Source organism: Mobula hypostoma, chromosome 7, assembly GCF_963921235.1.
Source record: "Mobula hypostoma chromosome 7, sMobHyp1.1, whole genome shotgun sequence".
Classification (NCBI taxonomy): Eukaryota; Metazoa; Chordata; class Chondrichthyes; order Myliobatiformes; family Myliobatidae; genus Mobula; species Mobula hypostoma.
Genome location: NC_086103.1, coordinates 133,021,343 through 133,044,882, shown reverse-complemented (window position 1 = coordinate 133,044,882; position 23,540 = coordinate 133,021,343). Strand labels below are relative to the sequence as shown.

The 23,540-nt window shown below is 38.9% G+C and overlaps 1 protein-coding gene and 2 long non-coding RNA genes across 3 annotated transcripts in view; 1 reads left to right on the top strand and 2 right to left on the bottom strand.

Annotated features, from left to right (window-relative positions):
• Nucleotides 1-19,504, bottom strand: part of LOC134349542 (uncharacterized) — a 73,155-nt gene extending 53,651 nt beyond the window's left edge. Inside the window, exons 1-2 of the long non-coding RNA XR_010018702.1 lie at nucleotides 19,459-19,504; nucleotides 13,970-14,085 (exon numbers count right to left, since the gene is read on the bottom strand). This is a non-coding gene — a long non-coding RNA (uncharacterized LOC134349542). The remainder of the gene's footprint in view (nucleotides 1-13,969; nucleotides 14,086-19,458) is intronic.
• On the bottom strand, nucleotides 7,799-11,521 carry LOC134349541 (POU domain, class 3, transcription factor 3-B-like). Its single transcript, XM_063054025.1, is given in 2 exon segments — nucleotides 7,799-9,934; nucleotides 9,936-11,521. Coding segments are annotated over 2 exon segments (1,236 nt in total). The 5' UTR covers nucleotides 11,100-11,521; the 3' UTR covers nucleotides 7,799-9,862.
• The window catches only part of LOC134349544 (uncharacterized), an 89,679-nt gene continuing 77,664 nt past the window's right edge, over nucleotides 11,526-23,540 (top strand). Inside the window, exon 1 of the long non-coding RNA XR_010018704.1 lies at nucleotides 11,526-12,690. This is a non-coding gene — a long non-coding RNA (uncharacterized LOC134349544). The remainder of the gene's footprint in view (nucleotides 12,691-23,540) is intronic.

The following is a 23,540-nucleotide window of genomic DNA, read 5'->3' as shown; positions in this document are numbered from 1 at the left end:
AGACAGCATCCGTTGAAGGAAATAGAAAGTCGTTCTCTGGGAATCTCAGCCCCAACGTCGATTGTCCATTTCTCATCACAGATGCTGCCTGACCCGCTGAGTTCCTCCAGCACTTTGATTTTTTTCAGTACTCAAAACCACCGCACGGGAAGAGGATGGCAGATACCTGTACAAAATTTGATCCATTGTTTGCTACCTCCTGATCTTTGGCTAACTCTGTTACTGTTTCTAAGGCTTCTGACACAACACAGATTTCCAAAGAACTCATTAGGCCCTGGCGTGTATTTCTTAGGTAGTCGTAGGAGACATATATTCTTCAACTGAATTGCCATAGGTAAATTAAACTAGTTTCCTCTAACATGCTTAATAAATTCATTGCCACGTGTGTTGTCTTTAGTTTCGAAAAGTGAGCGAATGTATTATGAATTAGTACCAGAAAGGTCTGATATTAGAAAGAGCAATCGGAAAGCAGCTTGCACTTCCTTCCATTTGTACTATGCAGCTTGGCTTAAAACCTAAATTTCTGAGTTAACGTATCCCCACAAATGAAAGCTGGCCACTGACTGAACTTTACTCAGTTTTCTTTTTGTATTGTAATCGCGATCCGAAGGTGAATAGTGCTTTAATGATTCTCTATGAAAACTGCGTTAAAAATGCAAAATGCAAGGACTGGCGAGCTTGGAACCGGCATTGTGGTTAGTGGCCATTGATAATTGTCTCCCATAAATGGAGTTTTTTCTCCCCTCAATTCTCAAAATACTGTTACACACACACACACACACACACACAGAGTGAGAGAGAGAGAGAGAGAAATGTGTGTGTGTATTATTGGGAATATATATTATTAGTAGGACATTATTGGGAAAGTAAAATTGAAATTGAAAGTTTTTTCCGTACTTTGAATACATGGTAATGCAGCACAATTAAAGCATAGTGCACGAGACCCGAGGATAAGGTTCACCGAATTTAAAGTCGTATAGATATAAAAATGGTCAAACACATCATTTTCTCAGCGCTGATAGAATGCTCACAAGAATTTTTGTGAACTGTGGCCATGGCTGAATTGTTGCTGCACATCGAAAATGTTCCTGATTTAAGGTGGGTCACAGTGGTCGCAGTTATATCACTTCCTCCAAATCCGCTGTATAAAATTTTAAAAATCGCATTTATATCCCAAACAGCTGCGCAATATTCAAAAACATTATCTCTGATTAACTTATTTCTACTATGGATGTTTTCCGATTTATGAGTGGCTTAAACAATCCATACAACATGGTTCGCAAGTGTCAGTCATTTCAAAATATATATTAAAATAACACATACCTGTTCAGCTTAGTCTTGACCCGCCGTATGTACCTTACATGAAATCTAAACCAGGATACAATAGAGTTATGGTAAAGACCATCCGTTGTTCATTTGAACATTCTAAGAAAAAGTGGACAGGTAGGTATCTGTCCACGCATTTCACACGGCCATACTCAATATCACAATAAGACCAAGGTATAAAACTCACTGTTAGCAGCACAGAACTGAATTTTACCCTGTAATCTAACCATTGAACACATATGCCTCATGGCATTTATCTTCAAGGTGTGTGCACAATCTACTGGTTATGTAATGTACACAGGTATATCGAACCGTATCGTTATTGGTAAGAATATAATTTAGTCATTCCATGAGTACATTTCGTCCTATGTTATCCTATTTTGGTGCACGTTAGCGAATACTACATCTCTCTACAGAGCTGGAAATTACAGGGGTCATCTGCTTTGACTGGAGCTTGTGTTGACTCTGTTAATAAGGAGTCAGTCCGTATCAGTCCTAGATTATCTTTCCTTATGTTCATAAAAAATAACCGTACAGCAGTCTATCCGTATACACAAACGCAACCAACGGTTAACAATAACATACCCGATCAATTTCAGAATAATATTTTACCGGCCATTAGGTTCCACGAAGCTCAATGTGATTGCTATTATCGTGTTTTAATGACCTCTGAAACATGTACTAATTTTAACGTGAATTGTGGTTATAAACGAATTGGATTATATAACTCCAAAATCTGATTTTAAGTACACATTGAATAGTAAATACGAGAATATGAAGCCATTATCGCCACCCGCGAGTAATCTCCTAGTGATTCATATATGCAAATCTTTGGTATTGGCTTGTCAATAAAAAACGATGGAGAAAGCAATTTCCATTTGTTCAATACACTAAGAAAATAATATTTATGAGGAAGTTAACATTGGGAGATACCTGGAAACAGTTCAGTAACAATGTTGTATAGCTTAATTTGTATAGGAGTCTATGGTGAAAGGGTTAAATAGCTCTAGGGCTTCTTTGATGTTTCAAATATTATCTCCCCTCCCCCATCCTCTACTCTGTCACGTTTGCCTTCCTCATCAGAATTCCTCTGACTTTGACAACCTTGTTCTTCACGTACTGATTCTCCACACTGGAGCCATGCTGGACAGGAAAACACTGGAAATAGTGGAATATTTGAAAGTATCACAGCCATAATCAAAACCACCATCTCATATATAACAGGATCAAATCAGACTCAAGTAACTTGGCATCTCTCTGGTCGAATCCATAGTTCGTTTATCATGCTTCAATATAGACTCGAGCAAGGCTACGGTTAAAGTGGGGAAATGACACATGAAATGTTTGAGCACCTTGCTACAATATACATTCATCACTTTTAAACTGGACATTTACGGTGAGAATATACACAGCAGTTTTAATTATCTGCAAATAGAGGAAGCAATGAGGTTTGTTTATAGATATTTAACTTTCGTTATTGGAAACCACACCGACAAAAAATAAGGATGTGGTTGTATTAATTTGGTAACCAGAAACCACATAAACTGGATAAATCACGCAGCAAACTCCCGAAGTATATCTTTAAGGTCTGCAATAAAGTCTGTATAAAGTCAATTTGTTTCCCCACTGGATGCAACAGAGCAGTTTGAACAAAAGAACTCTCTACCTTTGTGGAGCTGTGCGGGAATCATTTCAAGAGTCGGCTGATCCCGCACGGGTCACTGAATTCATTCGCTAAAAACTTCTATATTTCTCTTGAAGGTTTTTTTTCTAGTACAATTGCACAGTATCACTTCAGACCCAGATTGATTACGTTGTTCCATCTAACAATTACTTCAGGTCGGTAAAGGTCCACGAATGATCTTACGCTTTTTTAATTATCGGAGCATTAGAACCAATGAGTAGCCCTGGCCATAAAACGCTAAGTCCAAACAATTACGCTTTAATAATATGTAGCATGGAATATGTTGATTTATCAAGTTACTATATAGCTGCCTCTAGGCAATAATTTAACTACCACATCTATGCATAGTCATGCCTAGGTTCTTAAACATTCAAGTCTTGAACAACACGAATATAAGATTTTAATACATCCAAGTTGAAGGTGACAAATTAAATACAGGCGTTTAAAGGCGGATGCCGTATAGACGGCATTACGCGTTTTTAGCGTTAGTTTCTGCAATCAATCTAAAAGTAGCGATCAATTAAAAGATCATAAGAGATAAATAATAACGAGGTCTAATTCAACTTAAAAACTAACCTACACAATATACAGTCATGCGCAGAAATCTGTCACTTTAAATGCCTTAGTTAGAAATCTCGCGGGGTTTTAAGGAGGTTTAGCATAACACACGGATTCAGGCTCGAAGTGTAAATGTTTCCCCACCAGATGGAGTGACCTGTTCAATTACTACCAAGTTTGGGCAAGCACGCAATTCCTTTTCACTAGTCAATCTGTAACACTCTGCATGAGAAATCATCTAAAGAACGGCCCACATCACAGAAAGAAAAACCATCGAGCACTATGCACTATGCTAATTCAATTCTCTAAGATAAACCTCATAATCCATTTTTGGAAACAAATCTAATGGCAGAGAACATTTTATTAACAGAAAGTGATGTTACTGAGCAATACGACTGCCGCATTCTCTCCAATATCTACCTTACCAGCCATATAAACTTTATTCAGTTTCGAAGTTCGGAATTTATTTGCAGCTCTGAATATACACTCACTACAAACAAGTTAACGTGGAGAATTATTATTCCATTGTTATTCTTCGCCCAAAAAGTAATATAAAAAATCACTTTATTTCAACTCCGCTAGAATTTGGTTGCTAAGCAACCAGAGCTAGCTAATCGATCGGAGAAATGAGGTTTTCTTTTAAGGCTGCTGCCTTTTAATGAAACCTGGAAAACAACTTGCAGTACGGGCAGCATCTGTCTTACGTGAAGGCAGTGGAAACTCTCGGCAAGAACCCTTCCAAGCAATATCAGCACCAGTTAAAACAGAGTCCCTAAATCACAATGGCCTTCCGCACAGCAAGGATGAAGACCACGATCCGGCTGTAAAGATTGCAATAATCTTTTTCAGATGTATTTCTTTTCTTCTTACATTTGGGAGCATATATCGAATAAATTATTGCACGTGCAAACCTGGGCCTTGCACTGTTATTTTTCCGAGGAGGAGGGAGTGGGTGGGTCAGTGGGAGGTTGGATCAGCTGAAACTGTAGCATTTATTGCAATGGGAACAGAGGCAGAGCAAGCAGAATGGAGACACTTTGACTTTAGAGCCTAGATGGGCTTTCATGGCAATTTGCAAGTAAAATGCATATCAGTTTAACAAGACACAAATATACTCCTGTGCTTAAACATGACTGCTGCATATGGTTTTGAAAAATTAAAGGTACTCGTATATAAAAATACTCTGCTTTGTGATTTGACCTTTCTGTTCTCAATATTAAAAATAGAATCAATTTGATCTCGAATTACGCTCACAGTATCAGGCAGGCGTACCAAGCATTTTAAAAAATGTTTATAATAACGAAAATCAACCATGGAAACACGCAGTAGTCAATGATGCCTCCCCAAGCTTAAGAACTATTCTTTCACAACGCCTTCTGCCACTGGCATGTAACATGTTGTCAAACTGTTGCTAGATTAAATTACAACACACCTTTGTTAGTGCAAGAGAATTAAGACCGTAAGATATAGGAGCAGTATTATGCCATTTGGCCCAAGAGTCTACTCCGCAATTAACTAGAAACTAATATACTCATTCCACCCCTGAACTCGAATATCAAACCGCAGAGTGAATACATCTACCCACTGACATTTGTTTTTTGGCGTCGTTTCTGATCCATTTCTAAAGTAGCACAACCTAGACTCAGATGCCAAATTAATATATCATTCCCGAGTCGATCCAAATCAAGCAAAAGAAAGGCAAGCATACTACTGGCAATTCGTTTAAAAGATAAGACGAGTTTATTACAAGTATTTCAACATTTTTTCGAATGAAATTGGTGGAAACAGATTAATTTCCACATTGTGATATAGGAAAACTTGCATAAGTATGCAAACTCAATTTAACAAGTTCGGTACAAAATACACCTGTTGCAGCAGCTCGTGAGTTTTGATCAATTAACAGTTAAGTTGGCAGCACAATTTCAACGTAAAGTAAATGCTTGTGTGGTCAGTTCAGAATGTTCTTATAACTTAAAAAAAGATCAATCACGTAAAGCCTCATTCAATAAATGATATTTTTGAATATCGCTTAATTTGAAACTATTGCCAGTTACAGTGAAACTTACCTTACCAGCAGGAAGACTTATCAGCAATTTAGTTCGCTCTCTCTTGTGACAGTTGTACTTGAAGGCGAATAAATTTCAACGGATGAAAGTCGCAGCTATTTCTGCATAAGCATGACATGTACTTTTGAATAATCAGTCCAAACCCCAGCACTCTCTTTCCGAAAGCGTTGTGGGATAACTTCACCACAACAGCAGCGGTTCAAGAAAGCAACTCAACCCCACCTTCCCAAAGGACAGTGCGGGATGGACAATAAATGCTGGTCTTGGAGCGACACCCACATTCGGTAAACGAGTATATAATAATCATAAACATTCGCAGAAGCAATAGACACTGACGTAAGCATAGAGAGTAAAATATATAATTGAAACACAGACACTCTGCGTGTATCTCAGTGGCCCTACAATTTCTCCAACATGATTATGGATATTCTAACAAGCTCAGTGAGTAATTGATAGTAAGTATTTTAACATTGGGAATTAGGAGACTTTCATAACACGACAGCCAGAAAACAGATGATGCCTCTTAGAAAATGCGATTCGCTGTAAAGGGAGGATAGCTAATATGTCACTGAAAGATACAAATAAAGGACAGAGAAAATAATGCAGGTTAACAAGGGACCTTTCTACAAGTATACATATTCCACTTCAAATGGAAATAATACAGGAAATTATAAAAGCAAGTCCTAAGAAAACACAATGATAAAACAAATTCGTATTGTACGATAAGCGGGTTAAATGAGTTCTTAGACCCAATCCGCTGAGGTAATATCAAACAGTTCAAAGTTTGCCACCTAGAATATTATGTATATATTATATATCGAGATAGTTAATTATTACTCTTCGTTTTTGATTCTCCATTTTTTTTTTCGCAGACTTCACAGACTCGTCCAATGGATCGTCTCAGAATTCAGTACAATTCTGGATTTGGTTCAAAAGGGGCCTTAAATAGAAATTCGCCGGGATAAATCGAACTAATCTGGAAAAGAGTGGAACACTTTTTTATTGCACGCAATTCTCGAGTGGCTCTTCTGGGATCTAATGGAACACTTATAAGTAATCCAACGTCAACGCTTCATTTCCTCCAGAACATCAAACTTACAGAATCAGGTGTTGGCCTAAATTTCGGAGGCTTTAATCGCTCGGGATTGACACATGAATCATTCAGAATTGCACTACTTCATGAATACACGAATTAACACCCTCCAGGAGAGTTTATACAGTTCTCATCATTTCCCAACAAGCAGCCCACTTCATGTGTAAAACAAAATGTATTTTCGGAATCACATGTTATTAGTTGCTAACATCTTACTGACAAGCCCAAATTCCCATAGCGCCCACTATTCATTAGTATCACCGTGCCACTTATCAGCGCGGTTCTCAGTAACCGTAAGTACCGAGAAACATTTCTATTTGGGACTTAACAACTTCTGGTATTGCGATCTAGAATTCCCAGTACAACGCTGCGCTGACCCATAACTTCCAACTGGTACACGCCGCATGCACACATTTTCATAAACTAAAATACAATAACAAAATGATCATACATTCCGAGATGCTAACAGTAATATAACACTTCACTGACGTCACACGCCGAGCTGTTCAGGGAAAGAATATAATCCAGCATGCCAACAACCTAACATGTGTTGTCAACTCGTGTGATTATTTTGTATTTTAAAACAATAACGAATCTCTGCACTAAGCATCCCGCTACATCAATCTCCACCAGAACTCGTACCATTAGGGACGTTTTGACAGTCAAATATATCTAGACTAGACTGGATTATAAGTATCATTTCAGGAAATACAGAAAAGGCAGAATCACAATAGCATCGCACATCAATGTCAGCCAGCCAGGCATTTATATATATATATAAAAGACGTTCAACTATCAAATAGTAGGGAAGTGGATATTCTGAAATATTTCAGGGAGCATATTTTGTTTAATACTGAACTCATTTCTCAAGCATGAAGAATATAATTGCGAACAGAAATGCAATAAACATAACTGCATCATACTTCTAATTCTACAATTATATTTCTAGTAGGATGCTACAAATATAAAGCATAAAAGGGTGTTTGTGAGGGGGGAAAGAACAACAGAGAACTCTGTTATAAATCAAAACGGCTTGCGACCTTTGTCCGCAGGTAGGTTAAATATTAAATGCCATGAAAGGATTTCATGATAGTCTATAATTTTATTTTAATATATTCCCTCCATATGATATGTGGTTTACCTTTAGAGCTGTACTAGATTTCTTTTAGGGAAAAACGCCTTTAATTACGTATAACCAGACGCCCTTGTTCTATTGGATCCTGCTTTTGAAATAGAGAGTAAACCAGTAAACTCTATACACACAACCATTCAATGCAACTGTGACCTGCAGATGAACTTCTTTTTCAAATTTCATTTACCACTCAACCTAAACAGTTCTAATATGTTTATTTCGAATAAATTACTCCATATTTAAACCGACCGATCAACGTCCAATATTTTTGACAACGCTATTTGTTTTGGTTTTTAAAAAGAACGAACCAATGGCGCAGAAAAATACACAACTCAATACAGCAGCCGGTGAGGCTTGTTATGTTTTCCGTTTCGGAAATTCCTTAAAATACGCAAAACAGGTACAGGGCAATCATCCAAACTCATCAGATGACTTAAGCGTGATTAAAAGCCTATCTGTGTATGATAACATGGAAAATACTCTAATTAAATTTCATTTAGAAAATCATAACTTATTTTAACGCAAACTATCCTTTCAAAATAAAATAAAATGCGTACTGTTTAAAACTAAAACTGTATTAAATATCAAAGCCGAAATGAATCATATCCCATTGAATTTATGGTTCATAAATAAATTAACTATTTATTCTGGACTAACACTTTTCTTCAACAGAATCCCACTGTTATTGTACACCAGACACATGAGCCATAAAATCGTTTGACTCTAACAAATTTATTTCTCGAATCATCTCTTACGGAATCACTACTCAAATTAAATTACAATCAAATTATCACATCAAAAGATACCCTTATTACCTAACAACTGTCCATTTTTCATCGCATTTATTTGTGCTCGTTTTGAAAACATCTAATACAAGATCTGGGGAAAAATAAATTACCGTTTTGCAGCAGTTCATAGGTATTCTGAATAAAATATTAAAAGAAGTCAATTTTGATGAAAATATAAAGTAAATATTTTTAGATCAGTAACTGATCTACTGACTCTATATTGCCGTCTTTGTAAAGTCTATATTGAAACCTACCAAGAACACTGCTTGGAAATGGCAGTTTTATACAGTCGCATCCACAGCACCCATTCATTCAACTTGGCAATGGTTTTAGAAGAGGATAACTTCAATAAGTGCAGCTGCAGATGCTGAAGTGGTTTTTTTTCTCTTTTTCTTTTTAATAAAAAATGTTTCTACTCCATTCGGCTGGAGGTGAAATTAGAAAACATTGGGGCGAAGGTTTTTTGGGGGATGGTGTTGGGAAGGGGGTGGGGATGAGGTCGAATACAACATAATGAACCAATCATCAAAGCCACATCTGGGACGATTTCTCGCCCAAATCCCCCAGTCCTTTGTCTTGTCTTTTCCAACAAGCCTCGCCGCTGAAAGTTCCATCTGTCATTATTTTTGGATCAACCCTTTCAATTATTTTATCTTGAAATTTTCCCTGCCTTGCAGGTTTATGTTGTTCGGAAGTTTTGCGTTTTAAAGGCCCTCTTTTACCGGTCTTCCTTTCTATATAGTCAGTACAGATTATCTCCTTTTCTTTCTCAGATGCCGTGATTTACATTAAGAAGAGTTTCTCTATTACAAACAACAGAATGAAAGATTTTCGTTCTTTCCATTTTACCGATGCACCTGACAAAACCAAGAAAAACAAGCCGCTGGAAGTATACCAGGCACCTTACAGTTAACCAGCGACCACGGCCGATCTCACTGGACCAAATCTAAAATTATTTTATAAACCAGTCCTTCTGAAACAGCAGGGAAATGAATTCACACTTATCTGGAAGTATCTGGGGGCATGGGAGTAGGGAGGGGTCCACCTGTCGATCACCACAAGCCAAGAGGGTTCAGATTTTTCATATTAAAAAAAGACACCTGCAGTTTTAATGCACTCATTCTATGCAATCGCCAGCCTCACAATCACAGTAGAAAACCTGCTATCATTGCGATAGTCCTCATCTTGTTGATTTCGTTCTGTTCCATAATTTTTTTAAAAAATCCAGTCTAAACAGTCTATTTTTAGTGTTTTGCTTTCACTGAACGGCGGTTTGTAGTCCATGGTGAGAGGGCGGTGTGTCGGCGTTTACATTGCCGACCTGTGAGTACACATCGTCCGTCTGCTGCACTCCTCCCGGCGGCGTCATGCGTTTCTCTTTCTGCCTCCGATTGCAGAACCAAACCCGGACAACTTCTTTTTCCAACTGCAGGCTGTCTGCCAGGCTTGAGATCTCCTGCGCCGAGGGCTTGGGGCATTTCAGGAAGTGGCTCTCCAAAGCTCCCTTGACACTGACCTCGATGGAGGTGCGCTTCTTTCTCTTCCTGCCCTGAGCCGCTATCTTGTCGATGCTTGTGGGGCTACCGGTTGAAGAGTCGGCTTCTTCCAGCCACTTGTTCAGCAGAGGTTTGAGTTTGCACATGTTCTTAAAGCTCAGCTGCAGCGCTTCGAACCGGCAGATCGTGGTCTGCGAGAAGACGTTGCCATAGAGGGTCCCCAGCGCCAAACCGACGTCGGCCTGAGTGAAGCCCAGCTTGATCCTCCTCTGCTTGAACTGCTTGGCGAACTGCTCCAGGTCGTCCGAGGTCGGTGTGTCCTCGTCGGAGTGGTCGTGGCTGTGGTGCTGCTGCCCATGGTCCACCAGCTCCGGCGTGTCCCTCAGCCCAGGGTGCAGGCTCTGTCCTCCCGCTTGACTCAGCATGCCGTTAACGGTGAACCCACCGGGTTGCGAGTAGATCAGAGGCTGAACGGCCGAGCCCATGGAAGGCAGGTGAGCCGTAGTCGTCGTCCCCCAGGCAGTCGGGTGGCCGCCGTGAGACGGCTGGTGCGGCGGCAAGTGAGGCGGGCGGTGGTGGTGCAGTGGAGCGGCTCCCGTGTGCAGCTCGTCCCGGCCCACGACCTGCACCGACGGCTTCACGTCCTGTTGCTGCTGTTGTTGTTGCTGTTGTTGCTGCTGCTGCTGCTGCTGTTGACCCAAGGGGCTGCCGGACATGGCCGAGGACCAGGGCGAGCCGGCATCGGTGTGCGGCAGCGCCGTCACCCACTGGTGTGCATGGCTGAGCATGTGGCCGTTGCTGGTGATGGCCCCCTGCATGAAATCGCTTTGCACCATTTTCGAGGGATCCCGGTACGTGGTCGCCTGCTGCATACCGCCTGAGTCGCTGTGCACGATAGAGTTGGACGACAGGATGCTATTGCTCGGCATGTAGGGATTGGACGCCGCTGTCGCCATCGCTTGGCTTTCCCCCTCGCTTGTCTTTTTTTTTGTAGCAGTTGTTTGATTGCCAGAAATAAATAGAAATAAAAGTGTTTTTTTTTTAAATCCCTCTCTTTTTTTTTTGCTTTCGTTCTCTTTTTTGTTGTTGCTGAGAGTTTTGTTGTTGTGTAATGGGATGCTGGTGGTGGGACTTGGTAAAGCTGCTGTTTGACAGCTCCCTTCTCACATAGCCAGTGTTTACCTCGGCCGCCGTGCCGCGCTCTCCCCGCACACCACAAAAAAAGGAGGAAGTTCAGCCAGCAGCTCCCGCTGATTGGCTACCTGCTGAGTGATTGACGCGCTCCGACTGCGAGATTCGGGAGCGCGGCTTCCTTCCGGCGGTTCCGATTGGCTGCTTTTTAATTAGGGGAATGTCGTTGTGTTTGTGGTTTGGGTGAGGAGGGGTCGGGGGGGGAGGGAGTGGTGGCGTGGGGTGGGGAGTGAAGGGAGATGCGACCGAGCAGAAAAGCGGCAAACAGTTTTTCTCTTTTGTGGTAAATCAAGAAAATAGATATTTTTAAAAGAAAGATATTGACCAAAATAATGGCCGGGGGGGGGGGTTGCAAGTTGACAATTTCTGACTGAAGGAAAATTTAAACTTACTCCAGACTAGTCCAAACAAACAAGACGTGTGTTCACGAAAGTAATAGTAAGAAATTCATCCGGCTCATCTTGCATTGTAAACAGAATCCTTTTGGATAGTAGTCCAGTTTCATTTTACCACTTCACTCAGATCTGAAAGAATGAACTGAGTTTAGCAATCGACTTTAGTCGTATACACGATCTTAACAACTTGGGTGAGAGGAACCGATTCATTTTAACAAGCAAGAGTTTTGTTTTAAAAGAGAAGAAATATATTTTCTAGTGGTAGTTAACCCGTTATACTCGAACAATTTAAGCGTATTATTCTCTTCTTTACAGGGTTGCGAAAGAGTTTACAGATGTAACACAGATCTCATTTAAATCTCTGATCTCCAGGTGCAGACGCTGAATAGTCTGTGCCAGAGCCCCAACAGCATGTTTTCCTTTCCAGCAGATTTTCCTTGGACCTCTCTCAAACCGAGTCTCGTGGTTTTGTTTACACTGAATGGAGAGTATAGCAGCGGTACCATGGGGCCGTCTTTCATTAATATACAGTGAGGATTTTGTCTAAATTACTGCCACGAATTTCACAGTACACGCATTTAAAGATGTCTCAGGTGGACTACTGAAAGCCGCATGTGCCGCCAAAAAGAACTGCGTTAAAAAAAACTCTTAAGGTCAATGACAATGTAGGGAAAGACCTGAATGTATTTGTCTTTAAAAAATCCTTAAATTGTTTTCCCACCAAGAAAAAAGTAAAACATCAGAGAACAATTTGTACTGATTTACATTTGCATAAATTTTCATATATTTTGGTGAAAATAATAGACTAGCGAAAGTCGGGCTCAGTGAAGCCAGTATAAGGGCACATCCTAGCGAGGATCGACCAGGAACAATTCGGAGCGAAGGTAAAAGGCAAAATCAGTAATCCAAATACGCGAAACTTTTCTATGCTATTTACCAGTTGAAAGCGGCTATCCCGTTGGTAAGTCTGCATTTTAATCGCAAAGTGTTTATTGACAGCGTCAGCTCGATTTTAGAAATTGGGACTTTAGAGGTTTTGCAATGTTGAGCTCGATTTTTATGTGGTATATTTTGTCAAAATCGATCTGTTTCACAAAAGGACAAGTGAAGAGCATGGGGCAAGGTCACAGTGGTTATGAGATTCTGGTGCTAACTTCGAAGCGAAAACGCATTGAGAGAGTTCACGGAAATAAACGTTAACTCTGAAGTAGATCGTGCAACGATACCACCGTCTATAAACGAGCCCTGTGGTTCATAGAAGTCCTTCCACGGGATACCATCAATCATAACTAACTTGGCTGAGTTCTCCGGAGAGGTGGGTGCGAGCGTCCTGGTCAGACACGAACGTACACGCCGCCATCTCGCAACATTAAAATAATCTTCATTAACTTTCCTTCCATCGAATATAAATGGTGAAACTCAATGCATACCGGAAGCACTTCGATTGTCAAGGTCAAGTGTAAAAGAAATCTTCCAAAATATGACATTTCAGACAGTGTTGTCTTCCTCCGTAGCTCCCGTCTTTAAATCGAGGCACTTCATATCAGTGATTCCAAAAACAGATTCCAGTAGTGACGAATGGAATTAATTTGAATGTCAGGCTTTCTTAAAACACCACACAGACACACACACAGACACACACACACACACGCAGATACACAGACACAGACACAGAGACATACACACATACGCGCGCGCGCGCGCGCACACACACAGGCACACACACACACACAGGCACACACACAAACACAGATATATATGTATGCGCGCACACACGTGTGATTACATGATATCACGGACCATAGTTTTACACCGTATTCAACTTTGATGCAGCTTTTCGATTCATTTTCATTGTACGGCTTATTTTATAAACATCGATGTTGCTATCTTGTGAAGAGTTTGTGGGTACATGATGTCATAAATAATTTTATTTGACCCTGTCGTGTCAGTGTTTCCTAATATCCATAAATTATGACATTAAGCTCACATTGAAACTCTGATTTAAAGCACCGGTAACAAAATGTATCAGCATTAATATGATTTTTCTCATTGTTCATGTTTTCATTCACAGGCCGACTCATCTTTTCAGACATATATTTCATCTCCATCACGCTCACACGTAGTCCGTTCTGTATCACACTTACACTTTCTCTCTCTCTCTCTCTCTCTCTCTCTCTCTCACACACACACACACACACACACACACACACACACACAAACACACACATTTTCACTCTTACCTTCCTTCCCTGTGTGCCCCTTTGGAACAGATGCCATGTAGAGCTGTTCCCCGAAGATCATTTGTTTTCTTGACGGGGTGCATTTCTGCGCACAGCGTTTTCGTTGCCATAGAGAACTAAATAAAAGGAAAGAACAGTAGTCACATTAACCTATATGTTTGTGCACTCGGGTTTAGATAAAGGATTCCATTTCAGCCAGGAAGAAAGCTCGGGACCCCGAGTCAGTGTATAGAGCTCTCTATATAGTCTCAATAAAGGTAGCTGTCTTCTGTTCCCAATTCTGACATTTTAAAACATATAGCTTATTTTTTATTTGGATGGCGTTAATTTTGTTAGACACGGGGTCTAGAGCTCAAATGCAAATTTGGAGAGTTTGAAAGACATTGCCTTTGCGCGCTGTGGGCGGTAGGGAGCACTGTCGTGCGAGGAAAGATGCAGCAAAGCGAAGAGGAATAACCGGAGCTTGGGTGAAGTAATGAAAAGACGCAGGAGAACGAGGGAAGGCACAGAAAGAGTTTATGAACAAGGAGAAAGACAATGTGGTGAAAAATAAAAAGTCAAATAACAACCGTTTAACTGTATTGAATAGTAGACGTTGCGCGTGGCTACCATTCGCTTAATTTCTATTGGAAGTTTGAGTGACTTTTTTAAACATAAAAAAAATTAATTACTTTTCGCACTGCGAAAAACACTTAAGAATTATAGTTATTGAGATTTTACCGGGCAGGGTGATTTTTAAATTTGAAAAATGTATTATTGACTACCGAATTCCGTAAGGGAGAGGCAGGCGTGAGGAAGTGATAAATGTTTTTCGTTAGTGTAAAATTCAAAGTACTTTACTGAAACACTTCCATACAGTAGCCTGTAACGGATACTCGGCAGAAATTGCAGGCCAATAGATCAGCATTAGTGTCCTTAATTGTTTTTTTTTGCTGAAATTGATAAATATGTATACCTGTCTGTGTTGTTGCTAATTACTTAGTTTTGCAATGGTCTACAGTTATAAGATGAAGAGAGGGAGGGCCCAGTTTCATATTTTACATGCAACTCCGATCCCCCAGCTTATTTTAAGAAGTTTGAATTAACTTTGTTACGGTTGGCTTGAATATTAAACAAACATAGGCCGCCTCCCTGGAGTTAAGGTGCACGTCGAAGTCTACTTTCTGATGCTCTGATCAGTAACAGAATGTGGCGATAGTTTGGGGAAAACTTTGATTTAAAAGCTTAATTCTGATGTGAACAACCAGAAGCTCTTTTTGCTTTAGGGGATAAAAACTAGGTTAAACATCTGTAGTTCTGGGAGGGGTCTGGAGGATTGGAGAAGGTTTAGTGAGAATACGACTTCCCACTGAGTTAAATTTTCAAATCAAAGCTCTGAAGTAACATAGGGAATTAAAGAGGCGAAATAGCACGTGAAACGTGTCACTGAGAGAAAAAGGATGAAAATCATCTTGGGATAGAGACTATTTAAAAGTCCCAGAGTGCGTAAAGAGGAGTGATTCTGCTCGCTAAAAGTCGGGGATCTTTCTGGGGATAATTACTTCATTGCTTTCATGAAGTCTCCCCATTATTTACACTGCAACATAGTGCAATAATGTACCATTCCGGGAGACCGTCTACTGTGTCAGATGCCAGATTATAGATTTTCTTCCAGTTTGTGAATGTTGTATAATTTTATAAACGACAGATTATTTTCTTACATTATAATCCTCAACTTGTCATCAATAAAAGTTCAAAATTAACATTTAGCACAATTCGCAACACAGATAACACAGAAACAAGTTGTTTATCTGAAACGATGGGTACGCAGTTTATAGGTTCCCAGGGATATTTGTGCATCATTAACTGCTTTAGATGAAAAATACACTCCCGGTAAACAGTTCCATGGTAATTGTGGCAATTCCACTCATTGTTTCCGGACCGGTTTATATTCGTTACTGTTCTCATTTGACACCTTATAATTCCAACAGCCCGAATTTACAGGCACTGTTCACAATGGGGTGGGTTAGTTATCTCTAGTAACATCGCTAATTATTGCATTTCTGCAGAGAAAAAGTTATGGAAGGTTTCGGCTTCTGTGGTGTGTTTTGCACGATTCTGCATTTAGCAGAGTACGATATTACAAAGCTGAAGAGCGCCTTCATTACACTGTTTATTTACAATTAATAGTCAGCATTGTTTTAAGGTGCAAGGTGTACGTTTACTACTGAAGTTTCAGATTGCCCGTCGAAAAAGTAATTACCTATTGTTCGATAGCGAACGACATATGCAAATATATTTTCATTTTTTTGAGTGAAATCGGAAAGATACGGGGTGGGTGGTACACAGATAATGAATTTGCAAATAGGTATTTTAAGATTTAAGCACACACAAGCGCATAAACTGTATTTTGCAATTATTACGCGATAATACAGGACAATTGTAACCATTTTGACAGCACGGATGGAAAACGCAACTTTCTACATCTTTAATTGATAATCGGTAACCTAACACTGACAAATTATGTTTCGTTATATAACACCTCAGGAGAAAGGCGCATCTTGGATAAGTAATGGTCGGAACATTAATATACAGAACATTAATGCTAAATGAACAATATTGCTACACAGGCGGACTTGTTGATTCTGTAATGGTTAACTAAATGTAGGTTCAATTTGTATTGATTATCAACTCTTAGAACTTCAGTATAATTTTATAATCTGGCAATAGATAGGATTCTAATATTGAACACGTTAGTCGCGCGGTTAACTGAGAAGCTATAAAACCCTGACAACATTTAAAGAAAGGAATTAAACTAGTACACAAAGTTTCGGCGTTTATCACTTTCAAACGTAGGTAATTGTTGAATCTTATTCAGGCGTAGCATGGAATTTCATCATATTGAATTGACATGGTTGTGTCAAGTGGCTTTTTTTTAAAAAAAAGTTATATTTACGCTGTTCTCAATAAGAAACAATACTAAATAAATGTCCAGGCCCATTCCCAATCCCGTTCACGAGCTACAACCTGTGCAATTCATTAGTGGCCATCCAGGTTTCTCATAAAGATAAAAGAGTCAGATTTTATTAATTGTTTGGCCGAGGATTCTGCATCATTTATCGACCGAAGCGAGTTAGAAATCCCCATTTTATAGAAGCTTCACGTGGGAGGCCCTTCATCTGCTCTTCCCCTCCCCCAACCATTCTCAGCCTTCTTAATCTTAAATAAGATTTTAAAAAAAGCGAAGCACGCACAAGAATGGACATATAACCGCAAAGTCTTATTGAAAGGGTTGTTTTGCTGCTAAATTTTTTAAAAAATGACTGGATTCGTAAATGATCGGCAAACACTTGAATCTTAGTATGGTTCGATTATCCTTTGGATTGTCTCTGTTTTAGCCGATATTAACTCGTTTTATGACTTAGCAAAGTTCATTCTGCATCTGTCAAATAAACCAAGCACGGATTTCGAAGAAGGAGGTTCTTTATGTAATGGAAAACAGGAACGTTATTTTGGAGAATTGGTCTCTCTGGTTATGGATTGGAATAGCTACACAGTGATTGCTCCGGCTGCTTTGTTGTGCACTAGCTTCATGTTAAAATATGCTTATCATTCATCCTGTTTCTTGGATGTGTTTGTGCTGGTTTTGTATTAGGGGTTAAACAGGATGTTGGTGGAGCCCGGATAGCATCTATCCCCGGACATTTTTCAATTGTTTCATGATCAGGATATGGCTGTCACCTATTCTGCATTATGTCTCCCAGAGGCCCTGTGCATTCTATATAGTTTGAATTACATTTGTGTGTACGGTGCCTATCTCCGAGACAGTAAGGGCGTGTAATAGGTCTAGTTCAACAACACTGTCTTTCTTTTAGCATTGTTTACAGAGTTGCTGGTTCGCTTGCAGGTGACGGTATTTGCAACACACGCCAGTTAATTTTGCTTTTTGTTTAATCTTCAGATCAATTTGATATTGGATTATGCATTTTGCCTACCATATGATTGTCCGTTGCCACATTTTATTTAATGCCGCCGTGACATTGGAATATACATTTTATTCCGGTGCAAATAAAACATCGTTTTTTTTTGCAGCGCTTTCGCAAAGTTCTTTGATATGCAATGTTGCTGCAAATATTCAAATATAACAGTTATTTTCCCCCTCAGCGCAGCCTGAAATGAATTTCCAACACGTATTATCAAGGGGTCTTTTTCTTGCTGTTTGGCGTTAGTTGAAACTGGTTATGTTCTGAGTGTGCGATTAGAGACTACATGTACCCCGCTGTCAGAGGCTGGGTGCAGAGCGCAGCTCTTGCAGTTCCCGTGGCTGCTCTTTTCCTTATTGTTAACATTAGAATGCATCTCTGCGAGTGGGTGCGGATTGTAATAGTTGCACTCGGCGTGGTCGCTCTGTTTTTGTTTGTCAAACAGGGCTCATCCCCTGGGAGCTGGGCATGTGGCGTATCCCTGCCTAGGATTACATTAATCAAAGCATTATTTCCCGAGGGATTCCCGCGCACAAATGATAGTATATCGTAATAAAATTGGATTGCAGGGAAATGGAATGCCAAAGTAACCTGCTCTCTTAAGATAAACACTAAAGCTAAATTATCTCGGTGTTGGACCTCCCCGAATTTCACAGCACCTTCACGGAAGTATAATTATAACCATGACACTGGGATTTTAAAATATATATACAGTATATGCGATGTCTACTGTTACAAACATCTAGGTCCTGGTAGGGCAACGTGCAGCAACCAGCATCCAGCGATTTCAAACACAGGTCAGGATAAGTACTGTGAGCGGTAGCTGCCGAACATCAGCCACGGTGACAGAATAATGGAGCCTTCCAGCAGAGACAAGGCAGAAAGCGTACTGAGTCGCAATTATTGTGATGCAGAGCGAGATAAACGCTTCCAAACGCTGCGGAATATCTGAGTCGCTGCAGTAAAGGTCAGACTATCCTGATTACGTTACAAAAACATACAGGCTGCTCACAGCCCCTGAATCCAACTGTACAAATCTACAGAAAAATCTACGGGGAGCTGCCTCAAAATTAAACGAATGCAACTGTAACCTGGACCAATAGAACATCGCCTGTAACATCGGAGAGATTTCCTTCCTCGTTGCCTCTCTTGGGGGAAATATCGGTTCTGAGTATGTGGTATTTAAAATAAATCAGCGCCTCGCCGAAACGGGAGGTGGATTCCACGTTCGAAATAGAAAGGAGCCGAATTAAACAGCAGCCAGGATAAGAGCATTTGTACTTCAAAAGAACGAGAAAATTAGAAAGCAGGAGTGTTTGAATTTCGGCCTCGAACAAAAAAATACGGTTCGTGCTGCAGTAGAAGAATGAATCACATGCAAAAATAGTATATATTGTCAGAAAGAGAAACAAAGACAATGCCATAGATGAATGGAAATTTGAAGTACAACCAGCAAGTTATAAAAAAAAACTTAGCAGGCCAGGTAGCATTAGTTTGAGAAAAAGAAAACAGAATGATAGAGTTTACCTTTCAGTTAGGTGACCTTCTGCAAGACCAATTAGTGAAACCTGGGAGATTCGTTCTTGAAAAAAACAGTTCTTAAAAAAAATCAATGGTCCGGTGGGGGTGGGGGGGTGGGGGGGGGTGAGGCACCAGCAAGTTTTGAAAGCAAATAGAACTAAAGAGCAGAGAGTAGTTTTCACTAAATCTGGGTTTTGAAACTTTCGTGTCCTAGCTTATGGAAAACTCTGAAGGAGATAAAGAGTTTTAGTGTTAAGCTTCTTTAAACAATGAGGGATGCAGTGAGTTACATTTCCAGGGGCTGATGTAAAAAACTGATGCAAGACATCCTAGAAATCAAATACAGGTAGCAAAGTTAGCATTTTTATTTGGATGGTGTGGAGTTACAAGGATAATTTGTATTATAATTGTACATTTAAGGTAGAGGGTCACATGAGTTTGTATGAAATGGTTAAGGATCAGAAACATAACTGAAAACAGGGAGTGAATATAAGAGTTGGTTCTGGATGTTAAAGTGGGAACCAATCAGTGGGCAGATAAACATCTACCAGAATATTGATATACAATAGACTTATGAAGTCTGAATTCATCTATTTTTATAAATAGAAGGGGACGTATCTGGGTGGTTTAATTATTGGTCTACTAATATGCAGAAATGTATCCATATCTCTTCATATATGAGAATTTGACACATTTTAAAAGTTTATTAATAAAAAGCAAGTATGACTAAATATGACCATGAGGCATGGACTCAAGTCAATTCACTGCTGCTTTTAGGGAGGGAAAATGTTTTTACTTTGTCTAACCACCATCTGATGCCAAAGTAATTGACTCTTACCTGTCCTCTGAAGTGGCTTAGAAGCTGTTCAGATTCCAGGGATGTGAAATAAATGCTGGACTCAAACACATCCTAAATTTCACAAGAATGAACATATAGCTTGGTTCAAATACGCATATGCATTCTACACATAAACACATTAACATTTCTGACAATGATAATACATACATCTATCAAAATAAGTCACGATTAAGCATTAACAGACACATGCACATATTTATAACAATATGCATGCAATGGCTAGTGCTTACATTATGGGTACAAATTCTCCAGTCACTAACAGCTATACACAACAACAGATATTGGTATCCACACAAAATGAGCAAATACACACATGGGGTAGCGGTTAACATACTGCTGATATAGTGACAGCCACTCAGGTTTGATTCTCGCTGCTGTCTGTAAGGAGCTTGTATATTCTCTCCATGACCATGTGGATTTCCTCTGGGTGCTCTGGTTTCCTCCCACATTTCAAAGGTTAGTAAGTCACATGGGTGTAATTGGGCGGCGTGTGCTCAGTGGGCCAGATGGGCCTGTTAATGTGCTATATCTCCAAATAAAATAAATAGAAGAAAATATATCCATTAGATCCTAACACTCAAATGCACAAACAAAATTGATACAGAGAATAATCAAGAAATATCATCATTTTTTCAGGCAAATGTACCACATTTACATTTAGCAAACAACACTTCCGAATTCATACAAGATTATCCTCCAAAATGTGCATTAATAATCTTCAAAAATGTATTTGATGTTTATAAAGTAATTGGCATGTTCCTTACACTTGTATGTATTAATCGTAAAGCATCCATATAACAGAAATGTATTTTTTCATCAACATACAAAATTAAATTGATACATATACATTCAGATTACAGATTCTGTTGCAGGTAAAGATATTATTAACTCCCACACGAAACCTCATTAGAAATGCAGTAACTATTATGTGTCATAGACTTAGAAAATACACTATATCTCAAAGTTCAGGCCATACCAATGCACATGGAAATGCATTGATTCACATGCACATAGATCATCGATTTACACACAAGCTGTTTTTATTTGCTGTTATTCTTAAATTGTATTTTAGAAGACCAATGTCCATGAAAAAAGATTTCAGTGTTTGTTAAATTGAAAATTCTTGTCCTGGAAGCAGATTTGTAATTTGGTTTTTTTTTGTATATGTATGCCATTGTTAAAGTAGCAACAAATATATGAAATTACTCCGTTATTTTGAAATGTAAATGATGTTTATGTAAGGATCTGCACATGCAAGAACATGATTACACAGAGAAACCCTCAACTGTGTACATACAGATCTTTATAAAAAAAAGTCCAGGTATATTGAATGTTGGTCTCCCAGAATCCTAATCAAAATGGTGTACCTATTAAATGATCTATTATTAATTACTTCCATATCCAATCATAAACACACTCTCCTACACATATTCCCTACAACAGCAAGAAATATACATTGTCTGATGCATGTGCTTAGATAAATGTGTTTTCTTTTCATTTTGTATTTGTCAAGAATACACTTATATTAATATTTTCATACAAAACACAATACATATGAATGCAGTCAAATACATATAAGGAAACGCACAGAGGTACTCTTCCTATACTTACCAGATATATTCATGGAAGATATAATGACATAGAGACACTATACATTAACTCCAATATAAATACAATTTCTCTCACAACTAAAAATACTCATATGAAACGATATTGTTAAACTACAAATTGCCCACACTAATTTTCTCCATAGTAGTTCTTCCAAACTCACTCAGATTTTTTTTTAACACACATAAACGTGATTAGACAATGACACACACAGATGTAAAAAAAAAACATTTCTAGTACAAGAATAATATGAGCAATGCACAGTGTGAGATATATTTTACATAGAGACACTTAGGTAATGCACTCACGTGGCAACATGCTTGCACTTAAACACTCCCCTGCACCCAATGCATTCAATACATCATACTGAGTGAATTTTCCAAAAGGAGGGGTGGTATGCTTATTGAAGATAGGTAAAATTAGTTGCCTAATATCATATTCTTTCATTCTGTCTTTATGTATGAATGATGTATTTAAATTATACAGATATTAAAAGTGAGTATTAGACATGTTCGTATGTAAACTTACCAGAATGGAATTTTTATCAATCGTACTGCTTGGATGTAAACCTTTAATTTTTTTTCCCAATTATCTTCTAAAATCATTATATTTAATTTTCGTGCTTTAGTTATAAATATAAATCAATATAAGGAATGACAGAAGTCAAGGAGAATCAGACAGAGGCAGTGAGCCCAATTGCTTCTTTTTTGGTATGCACATATTTTTTAAACTGTTGTGTTTAATGCTGTGCCTTCTTATTATGTGAACTACGGTATACATGACATTCAGGAATTTGTCCCAGCCTGCCAGGTCTCAAGGCACTTTTTAATGTAAGATCCCAGATAAAAATTCAGAGGTACTGATTCACAATAATAAGGAGAAAAAAAGCAATTTTAAAATACTGTATGTGTTATTACTGACATTTGTGTGCATGCTTGTCACAAGCTAACATATAGCTGTGTAATGACATAACATTGGTTATTAGCATTCCTGCACAGGAGCATTTCTTGTGCGTTAATGCTGTTGGCACATACTCTATATGAATCACTCTATTTCTATGTTTCATTTACCACCACCAGTTAGTATTTGCGACTATGATGGGGATGTATGTGGTCGCAAGAGGCAGGATACTTGGTTATTTATGTTATAAACCACTGAGAAAGTAAAATATGAGCATCCAGTCTTATATTTTCTTTATTGGTATTTTCAATACATACATATTGGTATTTTAATACATAGTGCATGAAAATATGGCTTGTATATGCTGTTCACCCTTCTTATACTGCTGGAGGTCTAGATAGAGCATTGTTATAATTGTATCAGAGCCTTTTCATTTTATCTCTAGAATATATTTTATTTTACCAGACTGACTTTTTTTTTGTGCATATGCATAAGAGGGAAGCTACACATACATTCATTTGCCCAGAATTTGTTCAGGATAATCTCTACAATTATTATTCCATTATGCTGTCTTGCTAATGCCAACTATGCAGAAATCTCTTGAAAATGATCAGAAGATTTTGATGTAAAATAAATTGATGTTAGCAAAAAGACAGGACATCCCGAGGAATATGTGAACAATCAACTTTCTTTAGGTCCCTCATTATACTATAAATGTTGC